This window comes from Cervus canadensis, chromosome 7 (assembly GCF_019320065.1).
Source record: "Cervus canadensis isolate Bull #8, Minnesota chromosome 7, ASM1932006v1, whole genome shotgun sequence".
In the NCBI taxonomy this organism is placed as follows: domain Eukaryota; kingdom Metazoa; phylum Chordata; class Mammalia; order Artiodactyla; family Cervidae; genus Cervus; species Cervus canadensis.
The window spans coordinates 66903809-66924739 of record NC_057392.1 but is presented as its reverse complement, the minus strand read 5'-3'; the positions used below and the strand labels follow the sequence as shown (position 1 = coordinate 66924739).

The window sequence follows — 20931 nt, the reverse complement described above, 5'->3', positions numbered from 1 at the left end:
CTTCTGAGGACCTTGAGGGCATAATACCTGGCAATGGAACCAAGGTGAGGAAGGGGTAGATGAATAATGTAAAGAGAGAGAGTGTGAGAGACAGACTAACTCTTGTCCACATCATTTGATACCTAAATAAAGCCTTGTCTGAAGCCATAGCTACTGAATTAGCCATATATATGCCGATACATTACCTTTTTAAATGTCAACTTATTTGTTTGATTTTCAGTTACTTAGAAACAAAAGTCATGCCACTGATACTGTAAAACTTATACTAAACTAAAGAATTTCTGCATGCATATAACAGGCTCAGCAAAGTGTAGTGAAGAGGATGTTATTTATATGGCAAGTCCTGGGAGAACTAAGAAAATTATATAAGGGATAGAAAAACAAGCAGAAGAAAAACAGATTTTTTTGCATTGACTAAATAATTAGATATTGATGCCATTTAATTTCCCATGACCTTATTTTCTGTAGGTCTTACTCACTGATTATATATTGTCAATCTTTGTCCTTGAGAGTCAATCAATAGCAGGGAATTTGAATTTTCATATATCAATCTGAGCTTGTCATTAAAAACCATGACTGCAGTGAAAAAAAAATTAGATGAGAAAGTATAAAATCCATTAGTATAATACAGAGTGGAAAGCCTTAATCATGTTAAAAGAAATATTTTAATATGTTTAAATTACTTTTGATAAATAGAAAAAAATGACTTACTATGATGCATAAAACTTAGCATCATTAGTAAATTTGGATCTAAGTAAATTTGGATCATATATCTTCAGATCATATATCTTCACACATACATAACTATATGTAACTCTTATTTCGGTATTCACAATTTTATATGTTCTTTGTTCAAAATATTTTTATCAGAAGAATTTAATCTCTTCTGATTATGTTTATAATTCTTATACACCTAAAATGAATTTTGAAGATCTATATTTCTGATTTGTTAAATTAAAGTATGCATTATTGTCATTTCTTGAACAGTAGTGTAAAAAGATGTACTGAAAATATTATCTAAAAACTTTGGTCATTTTACAATTTTTTGGCAAATAATACAAATTAGCTTTTGAGGAGACATCCACTAACAAAAAATGTTAGTAAAAATAAGTCTAGCATTGTTGTTTTTTGCATCTGAGACTAATCATATTGTTCAGTGTAGCCAGTGCTGCTGTATGTGAAAGATTCAGGAGTACGTTGTGCTATTCAGGTAAAAAAAAAAAAAAATGTCTTGATCTGTGTGTGTGTGTGCATGTGTGTATATGTATGTGAAGTAGACAATGGGATAGTTTGGATGGGAATAGCTGCCCACTCTAGTATTCTTGCCTGGAAAATGCCATGGACAGAGGAGCCTGGTGGGCTACAGTTCATGGGGTCAAAAGAATCGGACATAACTGAGTGACTGACACTTTCACTTTGGATGTGATATGGTGTGGCTTGGCTTTTGGAGACTTTGTAAAAGAGAATTCCCCAGTAGATCTGAAGTAAAAGAGAATTGAAAGCTTATTTTAGAGCAGCATGGGCTTTAATAGCTTCTAGCCATCAATATGGAGGAAAATATCTAGAAGAACATGAGGAAAAATATAATTTATTCAGACAACTCCTACAAAGCATTCATATAGGTATGATGGCCACTCTTTAAAGAATTCAGTGAGCTAGATAGACTGCTGTAGGAAAGACTGATAGATCTTGTGACAGATGCAAGCTAGATGTTAGGAATCACTAAACTATACTGGTGATACCCCAATTTTATGCCTCTTCAAGCTGCCAGTTGCACAGTGAACCTAGGAGTCTGAGCAGGAAGCTGACAACAGAGTAATCTACAGAACTAAAGATCAGCCTTGATGAGCTGCCAGTCTGAAGTCCTCAGACAAAAGGAAGAAAAAGCTTCAGAAATCACTTTGAAGGTCTGTTCATCAAGGGTCTTAAACAGAGTGAACATAGGTGGGAAACCTATTGTCCAAAGTCCACAGAAAGTACAGTCATTTCTCTGTTTCCCAGGGAGTACAGGTTGGGTTTACAGAGGGTGACACAGATCTGTCATTTAGCAGAACTTATCGAGTTTCCAGCTTTCCATCCTGACAGCTTTGATTTTGGGAAATGATTTAGCTTGGATCCAGTCTAGAGTTTTGTTTGGTTGTTTGCCAGGAAGACTTAAAGACAAGCTGAAATATACACTTTTAAGCAAAATTCCTTTAACAAGTATTTTCTAACTTTTAATGATTCCTCAGCAATTTTTAGAGGGTCTTGCATTCTTATCACATGTCATTTAAGTACATGTCACTCCTTCCAAATTATGGAAGTTCCAACTAAACTCTGAAGTTTATATATAAACCCATCACAGCATACCCTACCTTTATATTTTGAAGATCATTTTTCATAATCCTTTTTTCCACAATGGGTGACCATTGTTATTTACTATTCTAGAAACTGCCAGAGATTTCTGAATGCCTTTCTGGGTCTATGTCCTGCCATTCCCTTCATGTGTCTATAGCTTTTCACCATTATTTTTTTCAGTATTATCCACATATGTCTTGCAAGTTGTAAAGCCACAAATTCCTCTAAAACTCCACGTAAGTGCCACCTCCTCTATGCAGCACCCTTTGAATTCTACTCTGGTTGGAAGTGCCCTGACTCTCTCTGCTATGCTTTGTATGTGTGAGTCGCTCAGTCGTGTCCGACTCTTTGCAACCCCATGGACTGTTGCCCACCAGGCTCCTTTGTCCGTGGGATTCTCCAGGCAAGAATACTGGAGTGGGTTGCTATTTCCTTCTCCAGGAAGTTATTAATGTATGCTATGTAGTATGGGGATATCATACTTTTCTGAGGAAGAGATAAGCAATGTGAATTTTTATTAGAATGTATTGTTTCTACTTTATTTCTATATTATTTCAATTCTTTCTGGTTTCCTTTATAATCCAGTACATATTCAATGTCCCGTGAGACTGTAAAAACAGTGTGTACTATATAAATGTCAGGTGTAGAGTGTTATACATGTCTATTTAAACCAAGTATCTTAGGTCATTCAAATATTTTGCATCTTATTTTGAGCACTACAATCTCCCACAGTAAGTAAGTATTTATTTTATCTTGTAGTTCTATTAATTTTTGATTTATATATTTTGTAGTCACTTCTTAGGTGTTTATAAATTCAAATATATCAAATATTCCAGGTTGGCTAAAACAATTATTAGATAAAGTTATCTTTATATCTAATTTGATTTGACCTGATACTAATTTAGCTACTTTAGCTTTTAAGTTTTTTTTTCAGTCAGTGTCTTTATGCTATATCATTTCTTACTTTCAACCTTTCTGTGTCTTTTTTTAGCATGCCGAAAAAAAGCAAATGATTTGTATTTTATGTGCAATCCAATATTTTATCTGGAGCATCTAATCCATTATATTTAATGTTATTACTAACATATTTATGCTTATATTTTCACCTTGATTTGGGTTTCTACTTTGTACCACATATTTTCCTTTTATTTTGTATCTCCTTTTAGTCTTATATTTTTCCATAATATTTTTTCCTCTACTCTTTTAGAAGTTATCAATACTTTTTGTATTCTTTTAGAGTTACCCTAGTATTATTCCTTCTTGGGTATCTCCTCTCCTGCTCTGCTCTGTGGTACATCTCTTGGGAGGGAGTGGGAAGAGCCGTCCTTTAGGATTCCTACTTCATGGAGGAAGAGTCTCTTTTTTGGAAATACTTTCTTCTCTCCAGCTTGGAGAGGCCCAGGGGCTTTTCTTCTGACCTTTGTAGCCCACAAAGCTATCAAAACTAAAAAGTTCTCCAGGTTTAGTACATTTCCCTCAGCTTTATTACTTTACTTATCTGGGTTCCCATCACAACCTATATTTTCATCTAGTAATTCCTTACTTTCTTGCTAGAACGTAGATGCCATTAACAAGATTTGTTACATATTTTATTCAGCATTTTAAATTATGTTTAATGGGAGAGCTGGTCTGAACATCTGAGCCCACCATGTTACTAGAAAAGGCACCCTACTCTCATTTCTTTCCTGGCAACACAAATGAATGACTCAGTGAAAATACCCAAGTTGCTCAACGTATAAATGAGGCTGTCATCAGGAAATCAATGATGCACTAAACTGTGCAATCCAAGGAAATTTAGTTAGGGGCCTATGGAGAATGAAAATGGAAACAGAAAAGGGATGACTAGTTATTATTCCTTCTAAACCTAAAGTGAAGAAGTGAAGAAAAAGCAAGAGACTTCCAGAAAAACATCTACTTCTGCTTTACAGACGATGCCAAAACCCTTGACTGTGGGGATCACAACAAACTGTGGAAAATTCTTCAAGAGATGGGAATACCAGACCATTTATCTGCCTCCTGAGAAATCTGTATGCAGGTCAAGAAGCAATAGTTAGAACCGGACATGGAGCAATGACTGGTTCTAAATTGGGAAAGGAGTATGTCAAGTCTATATACCCTTTTTATTTAAATTCTATGCAGAGTACGTCATGAGAAACACTGGGCTAGATGAGCACAAGCTGGAATCAAGATTGCCAGGAGAAATATCAATAACTTCAGATAGGCAGATGACACCACCCTTATGGCAGAAAGTGAAGAGAAACTAAAGAGTCTCTTGATGAAAGTGAAAGAGGAGAATGAAAAAGCTGGCTTAAAACTCAACATTCAAAAGCAAAGATTATAGCATCTGGTCCCATCACTTCAAAGGCAAATAGTTGGGGAAACAATGGAAGCACTGACAGACTTTATTTTCTTGGGCTCCAAAATCACTTCAGATGGTGACTGCAGCCATGAAATTATAAGATGTTTGCTCCTTGAAAGAAAAGCTATGACAAACCTAGACAGCATATTAAGAAGCAGAGACATTGCTTTGCTGACAAAGGTCCATCTAGTCAAAGTTATGTTTTTTCCTGTAGTCATGTATGGATGTAAGGGTTGGACCATAATGAAAGTTGAAAGCCAAAGAATTGATGCTTTTGAACTGTGGTGTTGGAGAAGACTCTTGAGAGTCCCTTGGACTGCAAGGAGTTCCAACCAGTCCATCCTAAAGGAAATCAGTCCTGAATATTCATTGGAAGGACAGATGCTGAAGCTGAAGCTCCAATACTTTGGCCACCTGATGCAAAGAACTGACTCATTGGAAAAGACCCTGATGCTGCGAAAGATTGAAGGCAGGAGGAGAGGGGGATGACAGAGAATGAGATGGTTTGATGGCATCACTGACTCGATGGACATGAGTTTGAGCAAGCTCCGGTAGTTGGTGATGGACTTGGAAGACTGGCATGCTGCAGTCCACGGGGTCGCAAAGAGTCAGACATGGCTAAGCGATTGAACTGAAATGAAACCTGAAGTGGCAAAAAAAGAAAGTAGTTACAGGAACTGGCAAGTATTTTAGCTTCAGGAGAGGCTGGCCTGTTGAAGCTGTGGATTTCAGCTATGGAATACAGTTACTGCCAGCAAGTGACCAGTCAGAAAGACGATGGAAAATAATCTTTCTCTCTCACTTGATGTTTTCCATTTGCTAAAATCAGCTTGGAGCCAAGTGTAAAGTAGTCAGGTAGATGTACTCTACAGAGGTTAGCTTCCTGGGTCAGAGAGCTGGTTAAAGAATGAACACAGATCCGGAAGGACAAATAGAAAATATGCAGCATGGAGTATTACAGATGACTAGCCTGCTGACTAATATGATGATTTGTGATATGTAGACTGTTCAGGCTGAAATATGTATAAAAATATGTTAGTTTTCACTCTTAGATACAAAGAAGGTGAAAGCTATTTTTTCCTGGTGTTTCAGTTCAGTTCAGTCGCTCAGTTGTGTCTGACTCTTTGCAACCCCATGGACTGCAGCCTGCTAGGCCTCCCTGTCTATCACCAACTACCGGAGTTTACCCAAACTCATGTCCATTGAGTCAGTGATGCCATCCAGCCATCTCATCCTCTGTCGTCAACTTCTCCTCCTGCCTTCAATCTTTCCCAGCATCAGGGTCTTTTCCAATGTCAGCTATTCATATCAGGTGGCCAAAGTATTGAAGTTTCAGCTTCAACATCAATCCTTTCAATGAACACTCAGGACTGATCTTTAGGATGGGCTGGTTGGATCTCCTTGCAGTCCAAGGGACTCTCAAGAGTCTTCTCCAACACCACAGTTCAAAAGCATCAATTCTTTGGTGCTCAGCTTTCTTTATAGTCCAAATCTCACATCCATACATGACCACTGGAAAAACCATAGCCTTGGCTAGATGGACATTTCTTGGCAAAGTAATGTCTCTGCTTTTTAATATGCTGTCTAGGTTGGTCATAACTTTCCTTCCAAGGAGTAAGTGCCTTTTAATTTCATGGCTGCAGTCGCCGTCTGCAGTGATCTTGGACCCCCAGAAATAAACTCTGCCACTGTTTCCACTGTTTCCCCATCTATTTGCCATGATGTGATGGGACTGGATGACATGATCTTAGTTTTCTGAATGTTGAGCTTTAAGCCAACTATTTCACTCTCCTCTTTCACTTTCATCAAGAGGCTCTTTAGTTCTTCACTTTCTGCCATTAGGGTGGTGTCATCTGTGTATCTGAGGTTGTTGATATTTATCCTGGCAGTCTTGATTCCAGCTTGTGCTTCATCCAGCCCAGTGTTTCTCATGATGTACTCTGCATGTAAATTAAACAAGCAGGGTGACAATATACAGCCTTGACATACTCCTTTTCCTATTTGGAACCAGTCTGTTGTTCCATGTCCAGTTCTAACTGTTGCTTCCTGACCTGCATACAGGTTTCTCAAGAGGTTCCTGGTGTTTACATTCTTCAAAATATTTTCCAGTTTAGATACTTTTGCTAGTTAAAATAGTAATATTTAATTAAACTTTATTTTTTTTTCCAAGTGCTTGCAAGCTCACAAGAGTACATACATACATGGATTTATCTATGTTTGTGTGTTCACTAAAGACATGGGTTAGCTACTATTGCCTAAAAGTTTGTGGTAAAAGAGACCAAGCAAATAGTTTCTGTTTAATATGTTTGCTAGTCTCGCTTTTTCAGAACCAAATTTTTATAGTACTAAAACATATTTTGGGAGTATTCATGCATATTTTTTTCTTTTCAAATGTGATCTCTGTTATTACAATCTGGTTACTATTTACTGAGTTAGAAAATAGATAAGCAAAAATATGCAAACAGATTATATTTTTTGTTAGTCATTTTAGGCTTGCATAATAAGATACAACAGACTGAATGTATTAGACAACAGACATTTATTTTCTCACAGTTCTGGAGCTGGGAATTCCCAACTTAAAGTGCCAGAGAATTAGGATTCTGGTCAGAGTTCTCTCCCTGGTTTATAGAGGACTTCCTTCCTCTGAGTCCTCACATGGCCTTTCCTCTGTGTACACACACAGAGAGTAACAGATCTCTTATGTCTCTCCCTTTTCCTTTAAGACCCCCAATCCAATCAGATTAGGGTACCATTCTTAGGATCTCTCTTAACTTCAATTTTCTCTTTAAATGTTCTGTTTCCTTCCTTTCCAATACAGCCAGATTGGAATTGAGGGCTTCAACATATGAATTTTAAGGGACACAATTTAATCTAGAACACATTCCTAATACCCAATAATCATAACTATCAATACCTTGCTATACATTCATCTAGATTTATATATAAATATGTTATATAACCAAATGAGATCATACCTCACACTATGGAATTTATTTTGAAAATTAAGTATCTCTACTTCATCATGATAGGAAATTTAATCTTTCTTAATGTACAGACTACATTAAGTTTTACTAATCACCCTAGTCTTTGCATAGTGGGTTTATTCAAACCAATATCCAGTCTAGACCTAAAAATCATATTTATTCTAATGTAGTATGATCCTCCTTTTCTTCTTTTTACACTCACTTGTCTGTGAGACCAAGTCACTTGTCCTGCATGAGTCTTATCATCTTGATTGTGGGATGCTTCTTTGTGATTTGTATTCAACTAATTCTAATTCCTATAAATGTGAAATTAATTCTTAGGGTTTATAATAGAACACTCAGTGTGTTTAGGAAAAAAAAAAAAGTACATTTTCTTAAGGCTGATGCTTTTGTCAGTATCCAGGACACGGTAAGGCAAGTCCCATTGATTCATGTGAGGTGAGTCACGAAGGACGGAGCTGGGTCCTAAGACTGGAATTACCCCTTTGCATAAGCCTGCACTTACTGACGGATCTATTGAAATTCAATTCCTGAGAAAAGTTCAATATGGCAGGAAGAACATGGTGTTTAGGACAGGTCCAATTATCAGTTTGTATACATTAGTGTGGATATTCTAGTTACTTGCTGCCAATCCTTTCTGATTTATCAGTGTATGCTATATCAATTGATAAACATTTAAAATAAGACTTTTTGTCTAGAACATATAATATCCAGTCTCTAGTGTCAGTTCAAAAATACCCTTGACAACAGGAAAATCCCATGTAAAAAAAGGGAATACCCACCATGGGTATGGTATATTTTATGACGGTATATAATCCAGAAGCATTTTATACTCAGATAGTCAGGGAAACAGTTGGTATTTAGGAAGTATTTTAGAAGATTACAAAGTCTCAGTAATCAAAACTATGATTCTAGAGCAGATTCCATTTCTTGGGATGCAAGAAAATTGAAACAATAATTTAGAGCCCAACCCAAGAAATTCTAAGTTCAGGTAGCCAAGAGAGAGAGATGGGTACACAGAATGAGACAAATATTCAACTAAAATTAGGATCTCTAGGAAGAACTTTATCTTAGAAACAAACAAATGGTTAATCATTGCAGCTGGAAGTCAAAAGTTAGCAGCAATTGTTAGTGCCCAAATCTCTCTAAATGATGTTGGAATTTTTCCTAAATACCGGGTAAGCTTACAGTGCAGGTGGAGATGAAGCTTTGTTAGCTATTGGGGAAGAAGATGACTGAGAATCAGTTCATAACAGCAACAAAAATGCAAGACAAAATTATCACTGGAGTAAAATTTCTGTAGCAGATAATTTTTCCTGCAACATGATTAAATTAAGGGCTGGAGAGAGGCAGATGCTTTTATGTCTTTTAGCTCTGACATTCCTCACCCTATTTGAATACAAATGTTCTCTGAGTGGAACACATTTTTGTCATCTTGAAATCTTTTGAACTCCACATATCAAATGTAAAGCTGCCATCCAGCTATGGAATATGAAAGACAGAAAACATTTAGTAAACATGAGCTGGAAATGTTATCTTAAAGTAGTAATGTATACACGTATATATATGCTCTAACTTTTCAAATAACGAACTGCATCTAAAGGTTCCCCAGGATTTTCTAATTTCAAAAGTATTTTTATTATTTTGAAATACATTCAAACTTATAGAAAAGTTGCAAGAATAGCACAAAGAAAGTTCTTTGTAGACACATTTCTACATGCACTCCAAGGCCCCATTCAGTTTTTGTCATTGTCCCAATAGTGTCCTAAATATCAAATAGATCTAAACTAGACTCATGTCTTGAAGTTATCAAGTCTCAAATTTCCTTCAATCTGGAATAGTTTCTACTTTTTTTTTTTTTCTGTTACTTTATCTCCTTTAAAGCTTAAGTGCCAGTTATCTTCAGAGTGTTCCCCAGCCTAGTTTTATCTGATGTTTCTTGTGAATAAGTTCAGACTCTGAATCATTGACAGTAATGTTATGGAAGTGAGACTGTGTTTTTCTCATAGCTGATATTAATTTGTTCCATAACTGGTAAAGCTACCTTTAATCACTTGATTAAAGTGGTGCCTACTAGATCTCATCAAAGTTACTCTTTATTCTTTTTTTTAGAGTAATCAATAAGCATTTGCAATCACACAAACATCTTACCCCCACCATTTCTACCTTTATTTACTAGTTTCAATTTCACTGATGTTTCCTGCCCAACTAGTCATTGCCAAGATGCCAATGGTTACCTTCTAAGTCCGCATTCCTTCCACTTTTATCAGTTGGCTATCTCCTTTAAAGAAGAGCTCTCTTGGTACTTCCCTGATAGTCCACGGGTCAAGATTCCAACATCCCAACTGATAAAGGCAGGACTTCCTAATCCAAATTTTTTTAGGTTTTTTTTTTTAATTTTGATATTGCATTTTATTTAATTTAAGGTATCCAAAATATTATCTCTCTATTGCCATCCGTATGCATGCTTAGTAATGAAATAATTTATTCTTTTTTTTATTCTAAGACCTCAAAGTCTGGTGTGCATTTTACATTTATAGCACAATTCAATTAAAACTACATAAATTTTTTTAAAAAATTAGATTTTATGCTTTTAATGGATTGTATTTTATGGATAAATATCTTTCTGAACTAAGTCACTGGTCATTAGGTCAAACAATTTTAGCTTTTAAACATTTTCATTTAAATCTTACATTCAAAATAAATAAATAAATAAATAAATCTTACATTCAGAAAACAACACAAATTATAAGTACATAGCCCAGTTACTTTTTATAGTTGAACCCTCTCATGTAACTCATGTATCTAAATCACCTATGGGGTCTTCAGTCTTTTTTTGTCTATGTTTTGTTTACTTATCTTTATATGATCTTGCCTTTTCCATGTTTCCTAATTTTTTTTTCATGGAAAGCATTTTATTTTAAATATAGGAGTGTGTACATGTAAATCCCAAACATCCAATCTATCTCTTCCTCCACAATCCCCCCTGGTAACCATAAGCTCATTTTCTATTTCTGCTTTGTAAATAAGTTCACTCTATTATTATTATTATTATTATTTTTTAGATTCCACATATAAGAAATAGCATATATGTCTATCTCTGTCTGACTTACTTCACTTAGTATGATAATCTTCGGGTCTATCTAGCTACAAATGGCATTATTACATTCTTTTTAACTGCTGAATAATCCATTGTAAAAATATACCACATCATCTTTATCCATTCATCTGTTAATGGACATCTAGGTTGCTTCCATGACTTGGATGTTGTAAATAGCTCTATAACAAACATTGGGGTGCATAGTATCCTTTTGAACCATGTATTTCTCCAGATTCATGCCCAGGAAAGGGATTGCAAGATCATGTGGTGGTCTATTTTTAGTTTTTTAAAGGATCTTCCATACCAACTTCTCCATTGGTTGTACCAAGTGTAGGAAGTTTCCCTTCTCTCCATACCTTCTCTAGCATTTATTGCTCACAGATTTTTTGATGATGGCTTTTCTGACTGGTGTGAAGTGATATTTCATTGTAGTTTCAATTTGCATTTTTAAGTAATTAGTGATGTTGAAAATTTTTTCCTGTGCCTCTTGGCCATCTGTCTTCTTTGGAGAGATGTCTCTTCCTAACCCAGGTTATGCTTCATTTATTAATCTCTCTTTCTAAACATGCCCATAAATGCTAAGTTAAGTCATCATGTATATCTCTTTGTATTGTGTTCTTTTCATTTATAGTGTATCTATGTTTCTACATAGTATTTTACATTTTAACAGTCTCACATTTTATTGCAATTTTCTAAGTAATTTCCCTGTTTAGGAAATCTATGTTGTTGTCTGTAATTGCTATTAAAATTATACTGCAAAGAGTTCAATTATCCTTGTAGGATAAATTCCAAAGCACAAGATTGCCAGTGTTATTGCTATGAAGAGTAGTATTGCTTTACCAATGGGTATTTAAATTAGCAATGCCAACAGCAATAGATGTGCTATGAATATGAAAGTTTATCTAAGATTTTACTGATATTTATCATTAAAATGGAGAGTGTGATCATAGTACTGATTTTAGTGAAGGAAAACAGGCTATGTGAACATTTGCTTTTAGACATGGGTATGGTCTATTATGAAACAACATTATTAGGATCGACATCATATGTTGGGTTGTACCTAAGTAAATGAAAGGCAGTGTTTTGGTATGTTGCATGCCATTATTTGGACCTGATCTTGGGCCTGTGACTCATAAGGAAGTCCTTCTCTCAGCTGGAAAGAACCAATGTAATCTTAGCATCCTTGTAAAAGAAATTGTCTTTACTTTCTCAGACCTCTATGTTTCTTTTAAATAAGTTACACTTCAGGATGTAGAAGAGGGCAGGTAAAATAATTTGAAATCTGTCCATGCAAGTGTCTAGGAACTCTGTATGAAATATAAGAAGAAATGTTTTTGAAAGCATCTATCAAAAAAAAAAAAAAAAGTAAAATGTCCAGAAGGAAACACAAAGACAGAATGAAAAATCAGGGAAATAAACAGAAAAATTGACCGTATAATTTCCAGGTGTTGGGAAAGGTTATGGGTCCCAGTGAATTAGGTAAATTAGAGTGGGAACATAGAACTCACATGGGAACAAGGACATGGTTATGGAGCTATAGGGAGCAAAGAGTTGTAACTAACATCTGTGTAAAACCAGGACCATGGCATTGACGTGGGAAAACTGGAAAGGAATCCTCCTACTGATGAAGAAAAGCTTTCTTCTGCTTGAGCTCTGGATAAAAAATAAAAATAAAAATTTAAATGACTTTAGAAATAAAAAATCCTGGCTTAGAATTTTTACTAATATTGTAATATAGAAACACAAAGCCAAAATATTAACATAAAAATTGTATCCAAGCCAGAGATGCCCCCTGGGATGCCTGGTAAAAACAAAGGCAATGCTGGGAAAATATGTAGTGGAGAAATACTGAGCAAAAGAAATATGGAATAATTGTATTAATGTGGGGGGAAGCTTTAGGGTATAATTGGGATAGAAATGATGTAAAGAATAATTGTTATTTGAGACCCCATGGACTATAGAATCCATGGAATTCTCCAGGCCAGAATACTGGAGTGGGTAGCTGTTTCCTTCTCCAGGGGATCCTCTCAACCCAGGAATTGGCGGATTCTTTACCAGCTGAGCTACTAGGGAAGCCCTATACATACAAACACAGTGATACCTTCTCCAGGGGATCTTCCCAATTCAGGGATCGAATACAGGTCTCCCACATTGCAGGCTGATTCTTTACCAGCTAAGCCACCAGGGAAGCCCAAGAATACTGGAGTGGGTAGCCTATTGCTTCACCGGCAGATCTTCCCAACCCAGGAATAGAACCAGGGTCTCCTGCATTGCATGCAGATTCTTTACCAGCTGAGTTACCAGGGAAGCCCATTCTAAATAATCTATATAGAAATCAGGGAATAGTAGCAATTCCAAGCTTGCATACATGTAACTAGTCAAAAAATATAAGAATGTCAAGATAAATTGATAAATTAACATCGTATGGGAAACTATAAAATGTCTCAATAATTGACAGAGAAACTATGTAGAACAGTGAAATTAGAGCTACACAATTTTCAAGCTTGATTTACTGGACCTATGAATGAAATGCTGTAACTATGTAATAGGGAATGCACATTCTTTATATGGAACATTTATAAAAATGTTTAGTCTCTATTTATCATTTATAATAGCCTGCCAGTGTCACAAAATAAATCTCACATAAAATCAAATTATCAGCATATAGACCTTGCTTTCATTTCATTAAGTAAATTAAGCTAAACATCAGTATTAAAGCAGTAACCCATACCATGTATTTGAATATTTTGAAAATTCTTTGGACTAATACATTTATTATAGAAATAATTATCATAGAAGTTTAAAAATGTTAGAATTTGTGAGATAATAACACCATATATCAAAATTAATGTACTTCAGCTACATAGAAAATCTATGTTGGGGCGTTTCACATTGTCCCAGAGGTCCCTGAGGTTGTCCTCATTTCTTTTGATCCTTTTTTCTTTTTTCCTCTCTGCTTCATTTATTTCCACCATTTTATCTTCTACCTCACTTATCCTATCTTCTGCCTCCGTTATTCTACTCTTTGTTCCCTCCAGAGTGTTTTTGATCTCATTCATTGCATTATTCATTTTTAATTGACTCCTTTTTATTTCTTCTAGGTCTTTATTAAACATTATTTGCATCTTTTCAATCTTTGTCTCCAGGCTATTTATCTGTAACTCCATTTTGTTTTCAAAATTTTGAATCTTTTTTTTGTTTTTTTTGGATCATTTTTATTATCATTATTCTAAATTCTTTTTCAGGTAGATTCCATATCTCCTCCTCTTTTGTTTGACTTGGTGGGCATTTTTCATGTTCCTTTACCTGTTGGGTATTTCTTTGCCTTTTCATCTTGTTTAGATTGCTGTGTCTGGAGTGGGCTTTCTGTATTCTGGAGGTCTGTGGTTCCTTTTTATTGTGGAGGTTTTACCCAGTGGGTGGGTATTAGTACTCATTAAAAATAATAGTGTACTTAGTGTACTTAATGTACTAATGTAATAAGTACTCAAAAATAATTTTAATACTCATTTAAAATAAATAATAAAAAATATATGCTATATAGTAGTAAATTTAATCCTTACATATTTCTATATAATGCTACCCAGGTTACACTGGACATGTTTCTGAAAGAAATGTACTTCCAAGAAAAAATAGTAAAGAGGAGTATCATTCTTCAGTTTCACCCATTGGGTATCATGAAACCATTTGCTGTCTCTGGGCCAGCACTCCATTGGGTAAAGAGATTCAGGTGGCCCACCTCTGCTCTTCCTTTTCCCTGTAACCTTGGATATGTCACTTAAGCCTGTCCCGTTCACAGTTCTTTCTCCAAAGTGTGAGGCAATTACTTCCTCAAAATACATTCCAGGTAGGAAACTGTAAAATGAGATGGTTGGTGTTAATGTACTTTGCAAATAATAAAATGCTATACAAATTAAAAAAAAAAAAAAAGAAAATCTGTGGCCTTAAAGACATGTGTAACAATTGAAAGGAAATGAGCTAAACATCTTAACTTAAGAATTTAAGTTAAACACACATACACACAGAGAATACATTAGGGAAAACTTAACACACCCACTAATAAGCATAGAATATAATATTGTAGCAAGAAATAAAGAAAAATGATTGAGGATCCATAAACCCTAAAACTGTTTTCTTGAAATTCTAATAAATTAACTATAGTAAACTTGATGAAAAGATTAAAAAAAATAGACTAAGTAAATTGATGTTAGAAATAGAAGAGGAAGCAAAGTCATAGATAAATGAATGATTTTTTGAAGAACAAGAATAAAATGAACAATTAAATACATTTAAAAGAAATAAACATAAGAATCAATTTGCTTATATTGATTAATAATAATAATTTGAAAATATTAAATGAAATAAAATGAAAATATACAATGAGTGAAAATGTACTTCTCCCTGCAACACACACAAAAATTACCAGTACCAAATATTTTTATATACTAAAACTACCTCTCCTTTGTAAAATGGTTAATTTGTGCTGAATAACTCTTACAGAATCAATGAAAAGATCCCTAAATATTTGTGAGAATATAATCTACATATCAAAATCAGACAGGAAAAAATAGAGAAGTAAAATTATTAATGTCACTTATATATGCATATATTCTAAAAGTATTAGTAACCAAACACACACAAAAAATATCATGACCAAGAAGGGCTAAATCCAGGAATATAAGCATTTTTTTTTTTTAATGTTGTAATGTGAAAAGACTTTCAGTTAATCTCAAAAGATGATTCAATATCTGTTTATGCTAAAACCTCTTAGCAAAGGAAGATATAAAAGTGATCTTACTTTTAAAGGTAATTTCCCAGAAAGCTGTAGCAAATAACTTAAAAAATACACTTATAGAAACATTTGTAGTGAAGAAGACAAGACAAGGACCAAAGAATGCTGCTTTTACTACCGCCATCCCACAGTGCACTGGCAGTCCTAGAAAAAATGTTGAGAACAGTAGATAAGTTATAAAGATTTAAAGGGAAAAAACAAAACTATTTTTGGTATGTATCTCAGTGAAATTAACAAAAATGAAAACAGATTAACTATTAAAACCTATAGAAGATTAAAAAGAGGGCATTTTATAAGACTAACATATGCAATTAAATAGCATGCTTATACATTGTAAAATAATTTTAAACACTATATTTTGTTACTATAGCAGGAAAAACTTAAAATAATTTAATACTCATGCAAATCTTTTATAAATAAAAATATAAAACTTTTTAAAAGAAATAAAATCAACTGAAATAAAGTGAGAAGTATACCATAATAGATAAAAGATATAATTTTCTCAAATGGGTTCACTAATTTAATGTAATCCTAATGAAATCCTGAAATGTCTTTTCATGGCACATGACAAACTAATGTAAAAGTTTTCATAAAAATAGGCTTGGAAATTTCCCCCAAATTGAATAGTTAAATTAGATGATGATGGTGATTCTGGTAGTGGTGATGGTAGTGGTGGTAGTGGACCCAGTATTTCAGTCATGACAAATTTCTGCTGATTAAAACAGTATGGCCCTGTTAAAATGAGTTATATTAGCAAGGATAAAAACAAATCCATGTATAAATTAGAACTCAATATTAACATTAATGAAACTGCTTCACTAATGTTTCGTGGAAAAACAAAAAACGATCCAGTGAGAATTAGTGTGTGAGTGAGTGAATGAGTGAGTGAGTGTGTGTATGAGTCACTGAGTCATGTCCTCTTTGCAACCCGATGGACTGTAGCTGCCAGGCTCCTCTGTGCATAGAATTCTCCAGGCAGGAATACTGGGATGGGTTCCCGCTACGTCTCCAAGGGATCTTCCAGACCCAGGAATCAAATCCAGGTCTCCTGCATTGCAGGCAGGTTCTTTAAGGTCTGAGCCACAGGGAAGAATTAGTATGTTTGTGTGTCAATGGTATTATAAATTGTAAGTCAGTATATCATAAGGTAATATTTCAAGCAGTTTGCAGTACATTTGTACATACTGTAAGGTTTTCTTACTGCTGAACTTGAAAAAAGTTAATAATGAATCTTAGAAAACCAGAGATGATTCTTCAGCTGTATCTAACTCAAAAATAAAATAAAAATATTAAAAACAACAACTATAATATCATGACTCCCTCATCTAAAGTTCATTTATCTGAACTGTTTGGAACAAAACTAGAACAGGGAATTAAATATTAAAAACAAACATATGATTCCAACGCTATCATGTTTTGGAAAAGGCAAAACTGTAGAGACATTTAAAAGATCAGTGGTTGCCAGGAGCTTAAGAGGAAGGGAGAGAGTGAAAAATAAACAGGTATAGCACAGAAAAATTTTAGGGCAATGAAATTATTCTGTATGATATTATAATGGTGCATACCTCTCATTCTGCTTATGTCAAAACCCATAGAATGCACAGTACAACAAGTAAAACAATGTGATTTATGGAATTTATGGACTTATTAATATTGTCTCATTAATGGTAACAGGTATTGATTATGCTAATGAAAGATGTTCCTGATGGATTACAGTCCATAGGGTCACAAAGAACTGGATGCAACTGAGCATGCATGCATGCAATGCAAGATGCCAAATAGAGGCAGGAGAGAAAGGCTATTTGGGAATCCTGTATTTTCTGCTCTGTTTGTCTGTATTTTTTTTTTTTCATTTATTTTTATTAGCTGGAGGCTAATTACTTTACAATATTGTAGTGGTTTTTGCCGTACATTGACATGAATCAGCCATGGATTTACATGTGTTCCCCTTCCTGAACTCCCCTCCCACCTCCCTCCCCATCCCATCCCTCTGGGTCATCCCAGTGCACCAGCCCCGAGCACTTGTCTCATGCATCCAGTCTGTATTTTTGAAACTGCTCTATAAAAACAAAGTATACCGATTTTAAAAAGTAAACAAAAACGTGTAGCTCCTTAATTAGAGCCACGATGCTCAGTTCTAAGCAGATTTCCTTTTTTCGTATATAAGACACTCAGGTATTCTCTTCAAGTCTCTTTACTCTTGTTTTAGTTATAATTTTTTTAGTGTAGTGATTTTCTATTTGAGCTGTTACTTTGGCACATTCAAAGTAGCTCAGTGGTAAAGAAATGCAGGAGACACAGGTCGGACCCCTGGATTGGGAAGATCCCCTGGAGGAAGAAATGGTAACCCGCTCCAGTATTTTGGGCTTCTCTAGTGGCTCAGATAAATAATCTGAGATAAGGAATCTCAGAGAATCTCAGATAAAGAATCTTCCTGCAATGTGGAAGACCCAGGTTCAATCCCTGGGTCAGGAAGATCCCCTGGAGAAGGGGATGGCAGCCCACTCCAGTACTCTTGCCTGGACAATTCTATGGACAGAGGAGTCTGGTGGGCTACTGTCCATGGGGTCGCAGAGAGTCGGACACAACTGAGTGACTAACACTCTCACTTTCATACTACAAAGAAAGAAGCAACTTATTTGTCATAATAGTTTCATCTGGCAGTAAGAAGTTCAATTTGAAGGCTTGTCAGCAAAGTGTGTCTGTCTTGCAATTTTTTTTTTAAACTTAGTTGGGTCTGACTGTTTTACAACCCCATGCACTGTTGCCCTCTGGCTCCACTGTCCACAAGATTTTCCAGACAAGAATACTGGAGTGGAGGGCTTCCCTGGTGGCTCAGTGGTAAAGAATCTGACAGCCAATGCAGGAGACACAGGTTCAATACCTGGTCGGGGAAGATCCCACATGTTGCGGAGCAACTTAGCCCGTGTGCCAGAACTATTGAGCCTGGGCTTGGAGCCGAGGATCTGAAACTCCTGCAGCCTGAGCACCCTAGGGCCTATGCTTAGCAAGAGCAGAAGCCACTGCAGTGAGAAGTGCACCACGACTAGAGCCTAGCCCCCACTTGCTGCAACTAGAGAAAAGCCCAGACACCAATGAAGACCCAGTATAGCCAATAAATGAATAAATAAAATTATATAAATATATATAAAAAAGAACACTGGAGTGGGTTGCCATTTCCTCTTCCAGAAGCTCTTCCATATCCAAAGATCAAACCCACGCTTCCTGCATTGGCAGGCAGATCCTTTACCCCTTACTGAGCGGTGAGAGAAACCCCTCCTTGGCATTAGCTGCTTTCTTATTGTCACCCCCACCCCAACACTTTTACTTGGCCGCCCTAGAATGTCTCCTAGGGAAACTACCTTTCTACCAGTACTTTCTTCCTCCCTACCGCCCCAGTCCTCAGACTTCCCAGGATCCATCAGATACAGGATTAACACTTGTGATCCATCAAAGACCCTCAAAGATCCCTTCAGGACTGTGACTGTAGTCCTTTCTGATTGGTGTCTTTGCTTTGTTGTCAAATCTTTTACTATCAAGCATGAATAGAAAAACTTAAAGAGACAGAGAAGTTGGCAGAGATTTAGAAGAGAGGTGAGAGACATATAAACATAAGTACAGAACTCCAATATTTGAAAAATACTTGTAGCTTCAAAAATCTTTATTCTTTTAATTTGTGTAATGCTTTCCAGTTTTCAAAGTGGCAATGTAGCAATGAATCAAAGAGAAAAGGTTAAATTATTTCCACATGCAATTTTGTTTTGAAGCTAGGCAAGTATTTAAAATTGTTTGGAAATATTTTTATCTGATTATTATTATTATTATTGTTTAAATAGCATTGCCCACATATCCTTGAGATCTTGTTCTGTGTGTTTTCCTGTTGAACCCCATGCAGTTTTTAATATGAAGTTTAAAATTGCCCTTTTGGGAGGGAGGTGGGTGTGAGGGTGAGGATGGGGAACACATGTACACTCATGGCTGATTCATGTGAAAGTATGGCAAACACCACCACAATTTTGTAAAGTAATTAGCCTCCAATTAAAATAAATTTTAAAAATAAATAAATAAATAAAACAGCCCTTTTATGGCCCTACAGTTCTACGAAGCTAGTAATTGTATCTTAGTCATCATTGTATAATAAGCACCTAAAATTGTCTACACAAACTTTCCAATGCATATTTGCCAAAAAGTGTGGCATTTGTTACCTAGAAAAATTCAATTGTTTGGATATTGTATAAATAAATTTGGATGCTTCAAGAAAAATTAAAACAGCAGAATTTAGAAAAATAAGTGTATTTTAGTTTTGTTTTTGCTTTTTTTTTTTTTTTGCAGAGGAAAGAATTGTCAACATGAAAATTCAAACAGTCACAAAGTTTGAAACAGTTACTAATGTTGTTGGATATTTAAAGGGTTTGACATTTCCAGGTAAGTAGACCCAAGTATTTATAATCTACATCTTATATAGTGTGTTAGTCGCTCAGTCGTGTCCAACTCTTTACGACTCCATGGACTGTAGCCCGTCAGGCTCCTCTGTCCATGAAATTCTTTAGGCAAGAATACTGGAGTGGGTTACCATTTCTTTCTCCATGGTCTTTTCCTGACCCAGGGGTTGAACCCGGGTCTCCTGCATTGACAGGCGAATTCTTTACTGTCTGAGCTCCAGGGAATCCTGTCTTACATATCACAAATGCTCTGTAACAATATCATAGCTAAATGTCCTGCTTTAGAGGTAATTAGGTTCATGCTACTTTAAGGAATGGGTGATATACAAAAGCAAAAAACAGGTCTTTATTCTATTTCATACTAAATCTCTTCAAAGATAAATCATACTAAAGATAGTAAGAGGGGAAACAACAGAAAAAGCGGAGTTTAGATTTGTTAAACTGGCATGTACCTTTGAGTGAAAGCTACAGAAGTCATTGTTTTTCTTTTATTCACTATAACATCATTGAAGATTTTCTTTTTATAAAGACCTTTTTTAAAAAAATGAAGTATTTTAGTTTTATTGGTTTTTTTAATATAAGTTTTGGTTTCAAATATTTCAGTGTTAGTCTGTGTCCCATCCCTAATCCTTGGTTCACCAACAATTCTGCCTAATGTTTGTGTGGCTTTAGGCTTTGAAAATGCTTATGAAAAAGTTCACCTGGCTAAATTTTAAATAGTTTTATACCTTGTTATGGGCTCTTATGGAACCTTCAGACGATGCTGTATAGGCTAAAGAAGTGAAAATAACTCACAAATACATTAATTATCTAATTAACATCAACACTTCTGAATACATTGTGAGACTGAATGACATCACTCTCTGTGGTGCCTGTTACATACAATATAGAGTGCAAGTCTTTTAGTACATTTGTAC

At 35.3% G+C, this 20931-nt stretch overlaps 1 protein-coding gene across 8 annotated transcripts in view; it reads left to right on the top strand.

Moving 5' to 3' along the window:
• NAALADL2 (N-acetylated alpha-linked acidic dipeptidase like 2) overlaps window positions 1-20931 on the top strand; it is a 1484447-nt gene that overhangs the window by 1029464 nt on the left and 434052 nt on the right. For all 8 annotated transcript variants that reach the window (XM_043473697.1, XM_043473696.1, XM_043473703.1 and 5 more), the window contains one exon: window positions 19905-19997. In XM_043473697.1, coding sequence (XP_043329632.1) covers window positions 19905-19997 — 93 coding nt within the window. The remainder of the gene's footprint in view (window positions 1-19904; window positions 19998-20931) is intronic.